This window comes from Pleurodeles waltl, chromosome 8 (assembly GCF_031143425.1).
Source record: "Pleurodeles waltl isolate 20211129_DDA chromosome 8, aPleWal1.hap1.20221129, whole genome shotgun sequence".
NCBI classification, from domain to species: domain Eukaryota; kingdom Metazoa; phylum Chordata; class Amphibia; order Caudata; family Salamandridae; genus Pleurodeles; species Pleurodeles waltl.
In genome coordinates this window covers 450152612-450172515 of record NC_090447.1, presented here as the reverse complement: position 1 = coordinate 450172515, position 19904 = coordinate 450152612, and the positions used below count along the sequence as shown (strand labels likewise).

Sequence of the window (19904 nt, the reverse complement as noted above, 5' to 3'; positions counted from 1 at the left end):
CAAAACAGGGACCTTTACACAACTTTCGTGGACCTGACCAAAGCCTTTGACACTATCAGTTGTTAGGGGCTATGGCTGATCATGGAGAAGTTTGGCTGCCCAGACAAATTCATCAGCATGGTGCACCAGTTCCACGACAGCATGCTTGCTCGAGTACTGGACGATGGAGACTCCTTCTATGCCTTCCCACTCACCAACGGAGTCAAGCAATGCTTGAATTTCTTGGCCGTGCTGTCAGATGCCTTCTGCGATGATGAAGAAACCAGCACCAAGATCAGATATAGGGCTGATGTCAGGCTCTTCAACCTGCAGAGGCTGCAGGCCAGGACCAAGGTTGAAGTGGACTCTGTGTGCAATTTCCTGTTCGCAGATGACTGTGCACTGAACGCTGCCATAGAAGCCCAGATGCAGAAGAGCATGAACCACTTTTCTACTGCCTGCAGAAATTTCGGTCTCACAGTCAGTACCAAGACGACTGAGGTCTTGCATCAGCCTGCACCGCAGAAGACGTATGCGGAACCAACTACCATCACTGAAGGAAAAATCCTGAAGGCAGTTGACAAGTTTACATACTTCTGCAGCACACTCTCCAGATCTGTGAACACTGACGATGAGGTAGACACACGCATCGCCAGGGCAAGCTCTGCATTTGGGCGGCTGCAGGAGTCAGTGTGAGAGAGGAGAGGCATCAAATTGCCCACAAAGCTGAAGATGTATAAGGCAGTCGCACTACCCACACTACTGTATGCATGTGAGACATGGACTGTGTACGAGTGCTATGCCAAAAACCTGAAACGCTTCCACAAGAACTGCTTAAGAAGGCTGCTGATAATTGCCTGGCAGGACAAAGCTCCAGACATAGATGTCCTCTCTCAAGCTGGTCTGCCAAGTATCTACACTCTGCTGAGGAGAAGCCAAGTCAGGTGGGCAGGCCACCTTGTACATATGCCAGGCATACGCCTCCCAAAGAGACTCTTCTATGGTGAACTGGTGGAAGGCAAACACACACAAGACGGGCAGGAAAAGCGCTTCAAGGACATGCTGGAAGTGTCTCTGAAGGGCTTTGGCATTGACCCGGACTCCTGGGAAACCCTAGCGCAAGACCGCCCTGCCTAACGAAGCTGCATCAGCAAAAGCGCTACCTTTTACGAGCAGAACAGGACTGCAGAAGTGCAGAAGAAGCTTGAGCTGCACAAATCCATAGCCAACTCTTTGCCAACCAACCCAGCAGACCGCTTGTGCCCGACGTGCAGCAGAGCTTTCTGAGCCCACATCGGACTGATCAGCCACAGCCAGACACACCGTATCCAGTCAACGTCCTCAACGTGATGTCCTTGGTCTTCATCGACAATGATGGATGAACATTAACATATTTTTATTATCTGCGATTTGTAAATGCTTACATTGTACAGTCACTAACAAATTTAATTAAAAAGGGACAACATACATTTAGTCTAAGGAGATATATGAAGTGTTTGCAACTGTGAAAAATATGATTGTATCTGCCCCACCTCTGTCACCTTTCATTGCTGGTAAAAAATGTATCATCACTGTGGATGCACGTCAGATGGGATTAGGTGCTGCCCTGTCTCAAATTGATCAAGTTAATGAGATCACTGTTGCTTTTGCTTCACATTCTCTAACCAAAGCATGAGTCATATTATAGCACCACTGAGCATGAGTCACTGGCATGTTCATGGGCCGTAGAAAGGTTTAAGAACTTTATTTGGGGCACAAGATTTGATATGTTTACGGATCACAAGCCATTACTTCATCTCCTCAATGGTAATGGTTCTGGAAGAGCATCTGTTCGTCTAGTAAGGCTACTATCTAAATTGCAGGAGTTTGATTTTACTCTTAAGTATGTTCCTGGTGGGAAGAATGTTCATGCTGACTGCCTATCCAGGTTGCCCATTACTCACAAAGCATAAATGGAGGGTTCAGATGAATGTTAATGTATTATTGTACTAGTGGAAGACATTCTACATAATTCTTGTTCTTTGTCAGCACAAGAAGTTCAAATTTTATTAGAGGTTAAACCATTCTAAGAAAATGGATGGCCAAGAGAAAGGAGTGGGATGCATACTTATGCAAATATGTACAGGTGTCTAATGAATTATCTTTGGTAGATGGTGTATTATTGTGTGATGATTGTTGTGTTCCTCCAGTCTCTTTAAGAAGTAGATGTATTAAAGAGGCACATAAGGGACATTTAAGAGTTAACAGTACTTGCAAAACTCTAAAGCAATTTTATTGGTGGTCAGGTCTGGAATCTCATGTGGCTAAGTTTATTGGTAGCTGTTATACATGCTTAGTGTCTGATAAGCATTGGAAACCAACATAATCTCCACTTTACAATGTTCCATTGCCAGAGGAGGCTTGGCAAAAACTAGCATTAGATTTTGCTTGACCTTTTGAAACACTTTCCATTTCACAAAGGTATATGATGGTCCTTATGGATTAACTCACAGCAGCATTGCAACTGGATCTCATTGTATGACCCTCTTAAAAACGCAATAAAATTTGTTAAAAAAAAAAACACCACAGTGCGGCACAGTCACTTACAGGCAATCACTACCACACACTCGCTTCACACCACACCATGGTGCCATGGATACCATGCAGGGTAGTATAGCACGCAGTTGCACACACTCACTCCCAGCACCTTCATGTGGTGCACGGATATCTGGCAGGCTAGTGGTCAATGTGCCTGCAGACCGCCCCCCGGGTCCAAACCAACCTCCACCCTCCAAGCAGTTCCTACTACCCCAGCCACCACAAGCTGGAGATGAGAGCCCCCTTTTAACTGGATCCCAGGGCGCTGGTGGAGAGAGGTACACCTCTTCAGGTTCCCAGGGCAAAGGTGGGGGGAAGAAAGAGATAAAAGCTGAGCTGATCAGGCAACAGTTGACAAATGGAGGTTTGGCCACCACTCTGGAAGTTCACTCAGAGGTCCCTGCACCATGCCTTCTGGAGTGGGCCCCGGTCTGCCAAGCACGGGGGAGGGTCACCTTAGGTCACAGGCTGTTCACAGGCACGCCCAGCCAAGCCAGGCAATCCAATAGACAAATAGTTACCAGTTCTACACCTCCCTGGTAGGGGCACAACCTCTGGGGCAAAATGACTTTAGTCACCCCGGACAGTCCCGGTTGCACATGAAGAGTTGACAAATCTGCACCTCCCTGGAAGGAGGCACAACGTATGGTATGCGATGACTTGAGTCACACCAGACAATTTCGGGGACACACAAAGAGTTCCAATCCCATACTTCACTGGAATGAGGTACAACTTCTTGTGTGTGATGACTTGAGTCGCACTAGACAATTCCAGACACACATGAAGAGTTTCAATCCCATAACTCCCTGGAATGAGGCACAACGCCTGGTGCGCGATGACCTGAGTTGCAGCAGACAATTCCGGTCACACACACAGAAACGCAAGTTCAGCGGTGCTGCATGAGGGAGAATGCTACACTGCTCTGGGTACAACCCCACCTCCAAGGGTCACAACCAGTGAATTGAACACCTGAAACAGTGAGCATGCAGTCGGGTGTCGCACAAGAGAAATGAGGCTCACTCAACAAAAACGGGTCACGCAGGGTCCTGCAACAGGTGAATCGCCTCACTACCAACAAGACGCTTATGTGTCTTGGCCCCACAATGAAGTGCTGTATTCCTTGAATGCAGCCAGTACTTTGAAGGCTCTGCACCAGGAAAATCTGGTTTCCAGGGGGAATACTTAGTTCCATGCTCACACCGCTGCTTCCAGGTGACGTCGAGGAGATGATGTAGGCACTTAAGAGGGCACTGCTCTCCAGATGACAAAGCTAGAAGGTATAGGTCCCTTGCGGGAAGTCTTTGATGTCCCTGAGACCTCCTCAAGAGATCAGGGGGCAAACCAACAAGCCCTTAAAGAGCACACTTCAGAGTGCCGTACAGCAGCAACCAGTTTCCCCAGGCCAGTCACGATGAAGAAAGGGTGCCCAGTCCCTTCTTACCACAGTAATTTCACCTTGTGCACGACAAATTCTTCTGGCAGTGTGCTCCATTCGGTCCAGGGTCTCCATCCCACTTTCCTGCAGTGTATCTCTGCTTTGCTGCAGTGGGGCACCAGTAGTTTGAAGGAAAGTACCATCTTTCCTGGCATGTTACCCCCAATTTTACATGTATGTCAGTATGTTTGTGCCTGTCTCACTGGGATCCTGCTAGCCAGGACCCCAGTGCTCATAGTTTGTGGCCTAAATGTGTATGCCTGTGTAGTGCCTAACTGTGTCACTGAGGCTCTGCTAATCAGAATCTCAGTGCTCATGCTGTCTCTGCCTTTAAATTTGTCACTATAGGCTAGTCACTACATTTACCAATTTCAATTGGCATACTGGACCCCCCTTATAAGTCCCTAGTATATGGTACCTAGGTACCAAGGGCATTGGAGTTCCAGGAGATCCATATGGGCTGCAGCATTTCTCCTATGCCACCCATATAGAGTTCAGAAAAACCTTTACACAGGACTACCATTGCAGCCTGAGTGAAATAACGCACATGTTATTTCACGGCCATTTTCACTGCACTTAAGTAACTTATAAGTCTCCAAATGTCTAACCTTCACTTGCTGAAGGTTAGGTGCAAAGTTACTAAGTGTGAGGGTACCCTTGCACTAGAAAAGGTGCCCCCACATAGTTCAGGGCCATTTACCCGGACTTTGTGAGTGCGGGGACACCATTACACGCGTGCACTACATATGGGTCAATACCTATATGTAGCTTCACAATAGTAACTCCGAATATGGCCATGTAACATGTCTAAGATCATGGAATTGTCCCCCCATTCCAAATCTGGTATTGGGGAGCAAATTCCATGCATCCTGAGGGCTCCACTATGGGCCCTCAGTACTGCCAAACCAGCTCTCTGGGGTTTTCTCTGCAGCTACAGTTGCTGCCACCCAACAGACAGGGTTCTGCCCTCCTGGGGTCTGGGCAGCCCAGTCCCAGAAAGGCAGAACAAAGCATTTCCTCTGAAAGCAGGGTATTACACCCTCTCTTTCTGGAAATAGGTGTTAAAGGCTGGGGAGGGGTAGCCCCTCCCCGCCTCTGGAAATGCTTTGAAGGGCACACATGGTGCCCTCCTTGCATAAGCCAGTCTACACCGGTTTAGGGAACCACCAGTACCTGCTCTGGTGCGAAACTGGACAAAGGAAAGGGGAGTGACCACTCCCCTGTCCATCACCTACCCAGGGATGGTGTCCAGAGCTCCTCCAGTGTGTCTCAGACCTCTGCCATCTTGTTTTCAGAGGTGTGGGGGCACTCTGGAGGCCTCTGAGTGGCCAGTGCCAGCAGGTGACATCAGAGACCCCTCCTGATAGGTGCATACCTGACTCGCGGTTCGGCGTTCCAGCATGAAGACGCAGTTTTTTATTTTTTTAGCCTAATAATTTGATTACAGACGGAAGTCATATGAACCTTACATTACTATTTGTTACTACTGGGCCATGAATTTAAGACTGTGACAACTTTGATTGATTGATATACTACTGGCAACGGTTATAGATGGACAGGATTATCCGTATACAGTGAATTTCGATTTGATTATAAGCCCTGAAGAAGTCAATTGGGACAAAAGAATTTCCCATGACGAAAAACGTGTTGGCTTGAAATGTTTCTCTATGGATGAATGATTTGAAGATATGACGCAATAAATCATTGGATTGGACCGGAGATTGTGGAATTTTGTTAAATTTGAATGATTTGTTTCTTGTACAGTACTCAATTGAGTAAATGTATATTGTTGATTGGTGTGATTGAAATAATTGGTGAGGGGCCTCATATTGTTTTTCTGCATACCTGACTAGGTAGCCTGTCCTCCTCTGAGGGCTATTTAGGGTCTCTCCAGTGGGCTTTTCCTCAGAATACGATTCGCAAGAATTTATCAGGGTTCCTCTGCACTTCTCTCTTCGACTTCTGCCAAGGATTGACCGCTGACTGCTCCAGGACGCCTGCAAAACGGCAACAAAGTAGCCAGGAGACTACCAGCGACATTGTAGCGCCTAATCCTGCCTGCTTTCTCGATTGTTTCCTGGTGGTGCATGCTCTGGGGGCTGCCTGCCTTCACCCTGCACTGGAAGCCACAAAGAAATCTCCCGTGGGTCGACGGAATCTTCCCCCTGCTTCAGCAGGCACCAAACTTCAGCTTTACCGGTACTCTGGGTCCCCTCTCATCCTGACGAGTATGGCCCCTGGAACGTGGACCCAAGTTACCCAGACTTTCCAGTGGTCCAACTGTCTGAATTTGGAGGAGGTAAGTCCTTGCCTTCCCTCCCCAGACAGTAATCCTGTGCACCGTGTGATCTGCAGCTACAAGGGTTTCTGTGCACATTTCCAAGAAATCCTGCATGCACAGCTAAGCCTAGGTCCCCAGTACTCCGTCCCGCAATGCTCAGCTCTCTGAGTTGATCTCCGGTGTCGTGGGACCTCTCTTTGCAGTGTTGAGATGACCGCTGTGTTCAGTCTCTTGAACCCGTTTTCAAGGACTTCTGTGGATGCTTCCTTCCTGTCTGTGGGCTCTCTCCTTTACTGAGGGTCCCCTCTGTCTCCTCTCCCAAGTGGCGCCATCCTGGTCCTTCCTGGGCCAAGGCAGCACACATTTTCTCCAACCATGACTCTTTCAGGTAGCAAGGCTTGTTTGTGGTATTTTGCCAAGGAAACAATTCTGCAGCCTCCGACACGCCGTGGGACATCTTCTGCACAAAGAAGAACTTTCTACCTCCTTTTGTTGTTGCAAAACCTGCAGCTTCTTCCAACCGGAAGCAGCCATTTTGCACCTTCATCCGGGGTTTAGTGGGCTCCTGGCCCCCCCTGGACACTTTAGTGACTCTTGTACTTGGTCCCCTTCTTTTGCAGGTCTCCAGGTCCAGGAATCCGTCTTCAGTGCTTTGCAGTCTGTTGTGGTCCTTGCAAAATCCTTTATCACAACTTTAGTGTGTTTTGGGGGACATAGTAGTACTTTAGTCTTACTTTCCAGGGTCTAGGGGTGGGGTCTCCTTTACACCCTTAGTTCTCACACTCCCAGCGACCGTCTAAACACTGCACTTGCTTTTGGGTTCATTTGTGGTTCGCATTCTACTTTCTTAGTATATGGTTTGTGTTTCCCCTAGGCCTATTGCATCATATTGTGTTTTACAGTGTTTGCACTACTTTCTGACTGTTTTACTTATCTGATTTGGTTAGTTGTGTATATTTTGTGTGTGTTACTTACCTCCTAAGGGATTATATCCTCTGAGATATTTTTGGCACATTGTCACTAAAATAAAGTATCTTTATTTTTAGTAACTATTAGTATTGTATTTCTTATGATAACGTACCTATATGATATAAGTGGTATTGCATGAGCTTTGCAAGTCTCCTACTTCAGCCTTGGCTGCTCTGCTATAGCTACCTCTATCAGTCTAAGCTGCTAGAACACTACTACACTCTACTAATAAGGGATAACTGGGCCTGGCATACAGTGTAAGTACCATTGGTACCCACTACAAGCCAGGCCAGCCTCTACATAGTTATACTGTACTGTGCCTTTGAAGATGGGGGTGGTTCAGAGGGTTCCTCTTTGAACCACAGATGTCTTCCCTAAATTTCAGTTCTGTCTGCCATATGGCTGTGGGATACATATCTTAATATAGAGTGTGACCATGATCTGGCCCAGAGAGGTCAAGTATCATAATCTCTCCCTCCAATCTATCCAGCCAGGCCCACAAATGGGAGAGGTCTTGGTTCCAGTTGTGTGCCTAAGTTTTATAGCTGTTGCTGAAGAATGCACAGATGTGCTCCTCCATCCCCCAGTATGGACGCAAGTTGAATTAAAGGGCACACAGAGCATTTTAGGGGGAAGAACTGTCTACTTTCTAGAAGTGGCATTTCTCTATGATTATTCACAAAACCACCTTTACCACAGGACGAATCCAATGCTAGTAAACAACATGAGGTTGCTCTGCTACAATCCACTATTGCAGCTCTGAGTATTTGTAACATTTCCCCCTATGTTAGCCTATGGGGGAGGCAGCTCTCCTGTGCAGTTAAAACACACCTGGGTACTCTTCACTCTCTGGCCATATGTGCCCCATCATGCATACAAGCCTGCATTGGGAGGCTGGACACATGTTTAAAAGTACCATAGGTGCAAGTGCACACACAGGCCTGCTATGACAGGCTCAGCACATGTTTGGCACACCAGTGGGCACACGCGCACACACTGGCCAGCACCACTTCCTTGTATGTGTAAGAAGGCACTCCAACTTCCACACTGTATTGACCTCAGAAAACGGCCCAGGGCCCTAAGGCATGCTTTGGCAGACCTGATACATGCTTCACAGGCTATTCTAGTGAGTGGCCCACTCAGTGCAATGTCCCACTTGTAGACAGGGCTGTCCCCCCCTCCCACTTCCCTACTTCCCCAGGTATGTGGTGTGCCTTTTTACAGGGCACTCCAGGGTACAGCATCAGAACCAAGCATGTAAGTGCCCCCTCCTAGCATGTGTAGGCAGGATATGTGCACTTTCCCACTGCAGTACAAGAGTAAAGTGCCCAGAGTCCTGAGACCATGCAGAGAGCCAGCAAAGGAATTGGAGAAAAAAGTGAAGAAATTCAGGGAAAACCCCCAAGAAGGGGGATCTCCAACAATGCCCAATCTGCCTTCAGAAATGAACCCAACACTTTGTTTCTGGCGGCCCGCCAAACCAAACTAATTGGTTTGTAACAATAAACAAACATCGTAAGAGGCCAAGGAGTATCTCTTTGGAATTTTCTTGCATTAGAAATGTGCCATAGCTCCCAGCCTTCAAAAGAGTGCTGAAAACAATAATCTTCAAGGAGCCCTTTTTCACTTCTAAGATCCTGAATGGGAATCCCTAAAAAAGGAAACTTTTCAATGAAGAATTGGACTGCATTGATCTTCCTTGGGACTTCTCCACCTTCGGGAATAGGCCACTCCCTGTCCCACCACTGACAAGAGGCTTATTGCCATGTTGACACATTATAATCATACAAATAAATACATAAAAGCCTTTTGGAACATACAATGACATTATTAGCTTGGCTCACCGCAAAACCAAAGACACAGTGGGGCAAATTTATACTCTGTTTGCGGCGAATGTGCGTCAAATATTTTGACGCACATTCGGTGCAAACCTTGCCCCATATTTAAACTTTGACGCCCGAGCCCGCGGACGTCAAAATACCACTGTGTGCGTCATTTTCTGGAAGCGGGAAACTGCCTTGCATTAATGACATGCAAGGTAGGTGTTCCCTTCCAAAAAATGACTTTAAGGCCTGTGCACCTTATTTATACCACAGTGTCATTTTGATGCACAGTAGGGGGTGGGCCTTAAAAAACGGCGCACAGCCTGTTGTGTGCCGTTTTCTAACACCTGGGTTAGGGCAGGCGTTAAGGGATCTGTGGGCTCGGAAGGAGTCCAGAGGTGCCCTCCCCTGCTCCCAGGGACACCCTCTGCTACCCTCGCCCACCCCTGGAGGACACCCATGGATGGGGGACCCATCCCAGGTAAGTAAAGGTAGGTTCAGGTAAGTATTTTTTTATATTTTTTTTAAGTGGCATAGGGGGGCCTAAATTGGGCCCACCTACATGCCACTATCTCCTGGGCATGGCCATTGGGCAAGGGGGCATGACTCCTGTCTTTGCTAAGACAGGAGTCATGTCAATGGGGATTGTGCATCAAAAAATGGCGCGAGTCCGGTTTGAGGCCTGATTTTTGCCTCAGACCTGACTTGCACCATTTTTTGACGCACAACCCCCATTTTCCCCTACGCCAGCGCTGCCTGGTGCGCATATTTTTTTTTGACTCAGACCAGTCCGCAGCGCCGGCTAACGTTATTCCTTAAATAAGGCGCCCGCATGGTGCGTTGGAATGGCGTTAGCCGGTGGTACATTTTTTACGCACAACTGCGTTGGCGCTGTTGTGCGTCATAAAGTATAAATATGGCCCAGTGTGTGTAAAGTATCCAGGAGGATGGGGCAGGGTTATAGTTCCAAGACCTGTAGCTTCATGACTATGTATTCTTGTTCTGACAGCAGCATCGCCTATTTCCTAGTCTTTGATCAGTAGCTTAGCAAGGATGCCATGTGTGCCCAGCTGCCATTAAGAAAAACGCCCCCTTTAACTGCTGCTGGGGTAGTAAAGTACAGAGGGTGTCAGGGTTCAATGGGATTCCCATGACTCTGGGCCCCCATGCCACTGCAGCTGATGCACCAATGGAGCTACGCCCCTGTCTTTCATGTCGGCAGACTACTCAGCACGCCGATGTGACAAACCCACGAAACAGTTTCTGCTGCCTGCCCCCTAGCAGAACTGTACTGCTAGGAGGCCCTGGCGCTTGCACCCATTTGACAGATTGTACCCTTTACATCTTCCTCACTGCAGAGGTGGTGGGGAGGTCTTTCATGTCATATCCTCTGCACCCAAGAATTTAAGAAGACCTCAGCAGGACCCTTAATGTGACAAGGGATACCTCACCTTAACAGTTCTATTGCTGAGTTCTGCCTCTTGCAGGTTTAACTGAATTAAAGGAGGAAACAAAAATGTACTAGATTGCTCGCCACACTTCCCTAAACCCACCAGTAATTATCTATATCCTTTAACCCAATCGGCTTTGTTCTGCATTAATGTGAATTTGCCTGGGACCGCGACATACATAGATACAGGGCTGTATCCTTCTAGTTTGGAGTAGAACAATCTGCCTTCCCTTATATAATGGGGAAATTACAGTGAACTGAGAGTGAGCATCGTACATCAAACGGTATGTGCGGGGGGTTTGGGGGGGGGCGACACTCTCATATTTTAATTGGTTGCAATATTTGCAGAGGTAAGTAAAATTGCAGCACACAGAATGTAAACAGAAGCGGTGATGTGTCACCATTACAGGAAACAAAAAAATCAACGTTTCAATATAGCTCATATAATCAGAGGGTATTGGATGAATAAAAATGAGGCGGCCAGATCCTGGAGATGGGAAGTCAGGGAAGTTAGGATGTGAGGGTAATAATTATAATTTGTTTGGGGAACACTAACACAGAAAAAAACTAGTCACGGAGAAAGGGAGCAGGAAGGTTTATAGATGTGTTGGATCAAGGGGACAGGAGACTGGAACACAGGCCTGCCATGGCGTATAACCAGAGAAAAACAACAGGGAAATAAAGTAGGTATACATAGGACAATAAAAAAAGTTCTACAGGCCCATGTATTTTGCGGCAAAGCAAGATATTTGAGCAAAGACATGAGGAAAAAAAACATATCAAGGAATAAATCGCATCATAAAATGTAAGGCAACATTGAGCTAAAACCAGCACCATAGCAAAGAGTCCCTTACCATGGCCGGATGTGACACAGTCCATTCCCAAAGGGCGATTTGGGCAGTCTTGCCTCTTCCCAGCCTCACCTTGCCCTACTATGAGTCACTCCGGGATGTCCCGTATTCTCCACCATGTGCATTGCACACACGTCAGTCATCATAAATTGTTGTTTTTGCCTACCAGGAGTGATGTCCCTTACAGTGTTAATGTAATTAGTTCGCCAGTGGGGTGTTGTCTTTCGCATAATTAGGTTCAGTTACTCAATCTGGTAACCTTTTCTAATTGAGGTTCTAAACGGTCTTTCGGTTTCAATGAAACCACAAGCACGCAACAGAAGGATGTATTAACTTCCGCTTGGGAGGACCCACATTTTGATGGATGGCTATTGCTTAATAAGCGCTTGCACTGTTAGGTCTCTTTATAAACAAGGGAAGTTGTGCCAGTCAGCAGGCTATATAAAGCTCGGTCTCTTTTCAAGCAGCCAAGTCATCCTGAAGGAAAGAGCCCAAAGAACAGCGTCGTACAGGTATGCTGGTTCACTACCGCGCTCTCAGGTTGTAGTTTAGCGACGGATCTGGACATTGGCATAGCAAAATCAGAGTTTACTGATCATGAGAAGCGAAGGTGAAGTAATGTATAGAAATTGCCAGTTGGTCATTGGGGTGGCAGGTGTTGTACTGGAGTCCGTGAGGCAGATTTATCGTTTTATCCACTTTTGCTCACTTGCAGCGGGAACAGGATGTTCAAGTTTGAATCACATCTTTATAGTTCAGTTTCAATTTTGTTGCACACTCTCTTTATTTATTTACCGATTTGTTTATGTGTTTATTTGATTAATTAATGTATTTATGTAGCGCAGAGGTAGCCACAGGAGAAGCAGAGCCGTTTACCCCGCGTTTAATGCAGGTACCTGAAATTGGTGTGATAAATAGATTTACATAAAATGTTAAATATCTCAGGTTTCCAATTTATATGTGTGAGTAGCTCATCAGCTCATCTAGACATAGGGGGTGATTCTTTCCTTGGTGGGCGGCGGAGGCCGCCCGCCAAAATACCCCCGCCAGAACACCGCACCGCGGTCGTAAGACCGCTGCGGTGATTCTGGGTTTTCCACTGGGCTGGCAGGCGACCGCCAAAAGGCCGCCCGCCAGCCCAGTGGAAAACAACCTTCCCACGAGGACGCCGGCTCCGAATGGAGCCGGCGGAGTGGGAAGGTGCGACGGGTGCAGTAGCACCCGTCGCGAATTTCAGTGTCTGCTGAGCAGACACTGAAATTCTTTGTGGGGCCCTCTTACGGGGGCCCCACGACACCCCATACCGCCATCCTCTGCCGCCAGGAACAGGATGGCGGTATGGGGTGTCAGAATCCCCATGGCGGCGCAGCATGGAGGATTCTTTTGGGCAGCGGAAAACCGTCGGGAGACCGCCGGTTTTCCTCTTCTGACCGCGGCCAAACCGCCGCGGTCAGAATGCCCTGCGGGGCACCGCCAGCCTGTTGGCGGTGCTCCCGCCAACCCTGGCCCCGGAGGTCCATGACCGCCGGGGTCAGAATGACCCCCAAAGTGTTGCCCTTGCACTCTGTGGCTTATATTTTAAAATTATTTTTCTGCAAGGGTCGCAACTCTTGCAGTGGTACACATGGAGGCTGCAATGAGTGTCGCAACTCTGCGCACGTGAAAAAAAATGGTTTTGCCCTTTTTAAAACTATTAAGAGGTCTCCCAGCTACACCTACAATGCTCCCAAGGTGTGAAGTACTCCTACCCTGACCCCTTCTACACTTTTTGCCCTTGCAATTCATCCCTGGGGACACAGTCCCGGTTTAGAAAATGGTGGCTCCAACTGTCTTCACAGTTTGGGGCCCGCCAATCACAGCACATCTCCTGTCATGAGAGTTTGCGACGGTCCACATAGGTGTACTGAAGGATCCGCATCCCTACATATACAATTTTGGTTTTCAATTAATAACTTGAAAATCACTGAACCTCACAAAAAGGGCACTTTCTGGACTATGAGCTAGCTTTCTGCCAAATTTGGTATAAATCCGTCCAGCGGTTCAGGCTGTAGCCGTGTTCAAAATCCCTATGGAAATTAGCATGGAGAAAATGCATTTTGGGACCCCCCTTTTCCTCAGCCCCTGCTTGATGGGTCACCCTGAAGCTTTTCAGACACAATCTGAAGTGAGCGTCAAATTATTTTGGAAAATTTCATGAAGATTCATCAACCAGGACCAAAGATATAGACAAGTCAAAAAACTCTTTTTCAATGGAAACTATGAAACTGGGTCCTAACTATATAACTACCTAGTAGCAAATGCTGCCAAATAAAAAAAAAAAGAATATATATATATATATATATATATATATATATATATATAAACATTATAAATTTGGGACTACGATTAGCAGAAGGCAAAGAAACATCTTGGATTGGACGAGCCACCATTTCAACAACTTAGGAAACTATAAAGCTCACAAATGGGTCTTGCTGCCACCATGCCATCAAATACATTTGTGTATTCATATGTATACTGTTACATTTTTTATATTTTTTGTGTTATTTATGTCATGTCATGGCGTTTTGCATTTTCAGCTAATTCTGTTATACCATCCATGATTTTCATTATTTTTGTGTTGTCTTTACTTTAGGTTTTTAGGGTGCTGAAAAACAACTGGCACAATGTTGGTTGTATTCATATGCCTCTGCTTAGCCAGCTCCATTGGTAAGTGCTTATTTCGAGCAAACTTATGAAATTCACTTTTTAAAATCGGCCTGATAATGCATTGCATGCTCCATTTATTTATTCCGAAATCCTAGCAGAATTACTGCCCCAGAACAAAAGTTTTAAAACAGAAAGAGGGAAAAGACTCGCTCTCTCTAAATTGTTCCAAATGTTATATAAAAGAAAAAATTATATTGTATTAGTATTTGTAGAGCACTTTCCATTTCATAAAAGACACAAAGCACTCTCTGAATTGTCAAGGAAGTAGCTACTCCCTAGGTACTATTTATATAGAGCTTTACAGCGTTCATGAGGTGGTAACCTCCCTAAACATGACATAATCCAAATATATTCTGTTTTTCTTCAGTTACACTGGTGTAGAGAATATTTGAGCATTAGAATGTTGAGAGCTGCTCTAGGCTTATGTAGGAGACTGGCCTGGTTTGTAGTGGGTACCTTGGGTACTTACACCTTATACCAGGTCCAGTTATCCCTTATTAGTGAAATGTAGTAGTGTTCTAGCAGCCTAGGCTGACAGAGGTAGCTATAGCAGAGCAGTGTAGACTGAACTAGGTGACATGCAGAGCTCCTGCAATACCACTTATAGTTACACAGTACTTATACACAAGTAAAGACAATACTCAGTGTTACCAAAAATAAAGGTAGTTTATTTGGGTTCCTCAAGGCCAAAATATCTTAGAGGCAATACACCTTCTGGAGGTAAGTATTATACACAATATATACACTATACACCAAAATAAGGTAAGTAATTAGACATAGGATACTGCAAACAATAGGATATGCTATAGAATGCAATGGGAGAAAATAGATCTAGGGGCAACACAAACCATATATTTAAGAAAGTTTCATTTGAATCACAAATTCCCCCATAGACCAGTGTAGTGTAGAGAATTGCTAGGAGAGTAAGAATACAGCAAAGGTAAGTACAATACCCCACCCCAGAGCCCAGGAAAGTAGGAGTAAAGTACTGCAAGGTTCCTTGAGACACACTACAAGTCGTGATTAGAGTTATTGCAAGAACCAAGCAAGACTGCAAACAACAAATGGTGGATTCCTGGACCTGAAGACCTGCAAAGGAAGGAGACCAAGTCCAGAAGTCGGAAGAAGTTCCAGGAAGGACAGGAGCCCCTGCCAACCTATAAGAGGGAGCAAAAGAAGAGTCCCCAGTTGGACAAAGACTGCAGAAATGCACCCAAGGAAGATGTCAGTGGGTTCCTGCATGATGCAATAGATGTCCCACGAAGAGATGTTGGATGCAGGTGAGTTTTGGTGCTGGATTCGTCTAACAAGCTTTGGTTCCGGCAAAGTTGGGGTTTGCATCAAAGTGGCGCTCTCTGGACCGAGGAGGAACCTGGGGGCTTCAACGCTGTGTGAGAAAGGAGAGGGGGCTCTCAGCACTTCAGAGAGCCCTCAGTCGGCCAGACAGCACCCACAGGAGTCCCAGGACATGTTGACAAAGTAGATACAAAATGTGGTTGGAGCCACCGGAGATCAACTCAGCGAGTTGAGCATCACAGGATAGAGTGCTGGGGACCTGGGCCAGGCTTGCATGAAGGAATTTAGCAAATAGTGCACGAGGCCTCAGGAGGTGAAGATGACGTGGTTCACAGGGGTACTGTCATACTCGGGGAAGGCAAGTTCTCACCTTCTCCAAATTGGGACAGCAGGACCTTAGGACAGTCTGTGTTGAAGGGGTCCACCACCTGTGTTCCAAAGGGCACACTCGTCGCCAGGAGGGGAGTCCAAGTAAACCGGTCATAGACATAGAAGGTGCCTGCAAGAGCAGGGAAGTGACTCCGTCACTCCACAGGAGATTTCTTCGTTCCTTCTTGTGCAGGGTAAAGGCAGGGAGTCCCCAGAGTGTGCACACCATGGCAATTGTTGCAGTTGCTGGCTGGAGCTGAAGTTGTAGAGGGAAAGTAGCCCTTCTGGATACTTTATTGCTGTTACAGTGGTTCCTTGAGCAGTCTGCTGTCGATCCGAGGTCAGAGGATGAAGTAGTAGTTGCAGAGAATTCCTGCTGGAAACTTGCAAGAAGAATCTGAAGATAAACCCACAGGAGAGACCCTAAATAGTCCTGAGAATGGGATTGGCTAGCTTATCAGGGATGGACCTATCAGGAGGGGTGTCTGACTTCACCTGCTGGCCACTCAGAGGCTTCCAGAGTGTCCCCACACCTTGGAAAACAAGATGGCTGAGGTCCTGGACACACTGGAGAAGATCTGGGCACCACCCCTGGGGTGGTGATGGACAGGTGAGTGGTCACTCCTCTTTCCTTTGTCCAGTTTCACGCCAGAGTAGGGACTGGGGGCCCCTGAACCGGTGTAGACTGGCTTATGCAAAGAGGGCACCATATGTGCCCTTCAAAGCATTTCCAGAGGCTGGGGGAGGCTACCCCCCAGCCTGTTACACCTATTTCCAAAGGAAGCGGATGTAACACCCTCCTCCCAAAAAAAAAGCTTTGTTCTGCCTTCCTGGGACTGAGCTGCTCAGACCCCAGGAGGGCAGAACCATGTCTGTGAAGTGGCAGCAGCTGTAGCTGCAGTGCAAGCCTCAGAGAGCTGGTTTGACAGAACTGGGGGTCCATGGTGGAGCCCACAGGATGCATGGAATTGGCTCCCCAATATCCGATTTGGAATGGGGGACAATTCCATGATATTAGACAACTTACATGACCATATTCGGGGTTACCATTGTGAAGATACATATAGGTATTGACTTATATGTAGTGTACACGTATAATGGAGTCCCCACACTCACAAAGTCCCGGGAATTGGCCTTAGACTATGTGGGGGCACCTTTGCTAACACAAGGGTGCCCTCACACTTAATAACTTTGCAACTAACCTTCAGTTAATGTAGGTTAGACATATAGGTGACTTATAAGTTACTTAAGTGCAGTGAAAATGGCTGTGAAATAATTTGTGCACTATTTCACGAAGGCTGCTGTGGCAGTCCTGTGAAAGGGTTTGTCTGGGCTCCTTATGGGTGCCAAAAGAAATGCTGCAGCCCATAAGGATCTCCTGGAACCCCAATGCCCTGGGTACCTAGTGCCATATAATAGGGACTTATAAGGGGGGGTCCAGTGTGCCAATTGAAATTGGTAAATGAAGTCACTAGCCTATAGTCACAAATTTAAAAGCAGAGAGAGCATAAGCACTGAGGGTCTGGTTAGCAGAGCCTTATTGGGCAGTTAAGCACTACTGACAACTCACACATTAGGCCACAAACTATGAGCACTGGGGTCCTGGCTAGCATGATCCCAGTGAGACAGGCAAAACACACTGACATATAGGGTTTTCACTATGAGCACTGGGGTCCTGGCTAGCAGGATCCCAGTGACGCAGTAAAAACACACTGACACACACTCCCAAACAGGCCAAAAGTGGGGGTAACCATGCTAGAAAGAGGCTACTTTCTCACAGGCTCAGAGCGCCAACATTCCAATGTTTGTCTTCATGTTTCTCTCTTTTTAATTTAGAACATTCCACCCTCAGTGTGTGGAATGTTCTAATAGCCTTATAGCCCTCCTGCCTTGGGCTATACCAGTTGGTAAAAGCCCTCTCCCTTGTAATAGACCCTCGCCTGTGGCTCTGGCCTATAACTTGGGGTCAGGGCCTTTTACAACCGGTATAGGTAGGTAACTTTATTGCATGATTACTTGAAATCGCTGCACAAAATACAATTAAACACACATTAATACATATAAAATACACCTTGTCATATGTTATCATAAAATTCTATGATCACAGAAGTGAAAAGTGCAAGTGCATGTAAAAATATTCACATCTTTCTTTCCCCTCAAAGGAAATACATAAACGATTTCCTATCTGTCAATTCATTTATCATATGCTATCCTAAGAGTCTGATATCACATATGTTATTTAAAATTCTAAAATTTTAGGAATGAAAGTGACAAAAGCCTACGCCAAAGTTCCCATCCATCTTTCATCGCAAAGGAAATTCATAGGTTATTTCTTATCTGTCAACTAATTTATCATATTCTGTCTAACAGCTAATTGGTCATAAAGAGGTGGAGCTAAGCCACGATTGAACAATTATCATATTAATTATTACATTAATTATCATACTGCACATCGCCATATATATCTAAAATCCATTAAAATTGCATGTCATAATATAATTTAAGCCACCAGTTTCATTAATGTGCATATATTATCTTAGACAAGTTAAACAGAATAAAAATGAGAGGGTGGTAGAATTTTAAAGTTGACGCCCGAGACATGACTGCAGAAGCCAAAGATTGAACAATTATCATATTAATTATCTGTAGGAAAGTACCATCTTGCCTGGCATGTTACCCCCATTTTTCACTGTATATATGTTGTTTTAGTTGTATGTGTCACTGGGACCCTGGTAACCCAGGGCCCCAGTGCTCATAAGTGTGCCTGTATGTGTTACCTGTGTAGTGACTAACTGTCTCACTGAGGCTCTGCTAATCAGAACCTCAGTGGTTATGCTCTCTCATTTCTTTCCAAATTGTCACTGACAGGCTAGTGACAATTTTTACCAATTTACATTGGCTTACTGGAACACCCTTATAATCCCCTAGTATATGGTACTGAGGTACCCAGGTTATTGGGGTTCCAGGAGATCCCTATGGGCTGCAGCATTTCTTTTGCCACCCATAGGGAGCTCTGACAATTCTTACACAGGCCTGCCACTGCAGCCTGAGTGAAATAACGTCCACGTTAGTTCACAGCCATTTTACACTGCACTTAAGTAACTTATAAGTCACCTATATGTCTAACCTTTACCTGGTAAAGGTTAGGTGCAAAGTTACTTAGTGTGAGGGCACCCTGGCACTAGCCAAGGTGCCCCCACATTGTTCAGAGCCAATTCACTGAACTTTGTGAGTGCGGGGACACCATTACACGCGTGCACTACATATAGGTCACTACCTATATGTAGCTTCACCATGGTAACTCCGAATATGGCCATGTAACATGTCTATGATCATGGAATTGCCCCCTCTATGCCATCCTGGCATTGTTGGTACAATTCCATGATCCCAGTGGTCTGTAGCACAGACCCTGGTACTGCCAGACTGCCCTTCCTGGGGTTTCTCTGCAGCTGCTGCTGCTGCCAACCCCTCAGACAGGCATCTGCCCTCCTGGGGTCCAGCCAGGCCTGGCCCAGGATGGCAGAACAAAGAACTTCCTCTGAGAGAGGGTGTGACACCCTCTCCCTTTGGAAAATGGTGTGAAGGCAGGGGAGGAGTAGCCTCCCCCAGCCTCTGGAAATGCTTTGTTGGGCACAGAGGTGCCCAATTCTGCATAAGCCAGTCTACACCGGTTCAGGGACCCCTTAGCCCCTGCTCTGGCGCGAAACTGGACAAAGGAAAGGGGAGTGACCACTCCCCTGACCTGCACCTCCCCTGGGAGGTGTCCAGAGCTCCTCCAGTGTGCTCCAGACCTCTGCCATCTTGGAAACAGAGGTGCTGCTGGCACACTGGACTGCTCTGAGTGGCCAGTGCCACCAGGTGACGTCAGAGACTCCTTGTGATAGGCTCCTTCAGGTGTTAGTAGCCTTTCCTCTCTCCTAGGTAGCCAAACCCTCTTTTCTGGCTATTTAGGGTCTCTGTCTCTGGGGAAACTGGAGATAACGAATGCATGAGCTCAGCCGAGTTCCTCTGCATCTCCCTCTTCACCTTCTGATAAGGAATCGACCGCTGACCGCGCTGGAAGCCTGCAAACCTGCAACATAGTAGCAAAGACGACTACTGCAACTCTGTAACGCTGATCCTGCCGCCTTCTCGACTGTTTTCCTGCTTGTGCATGCTGTGGGGGTAG

The 19904-nt window shown here is 46.7% G+C and overlaps 1 protein-coding gene across 2 annotated transcripts in view; it reads left to right on the top strand.

Moving 5' to 3' along the window:
* The window catches only part of LOC138250026 (lysozyme g-like), a 144999-nt gene that overhangs the window by 52958 nt on the left and 72137 nt on the right, over positions 1-19904 (top strand). Inside the window, exons 1-2 of one of the 2 annotated variants that reach the window (XM_069204382.1) lie at positions 11762-11877; positions 13998-14071. In XM_069204382.1, coding sequence (XP_069060483.1) covers positions 14029-14071 — 43 coding nt within the window. In that variant the 5' untranslated portion in view covers positions 11762-11877; positions 13998-14028. Of the gene's footprint in view, positions 1-11761; positions 11878-13997; positions 14072-19904 lie in introns of those variants that run through there. The other variant, XM_069204383.1, reaches the window with a different exon arrangement.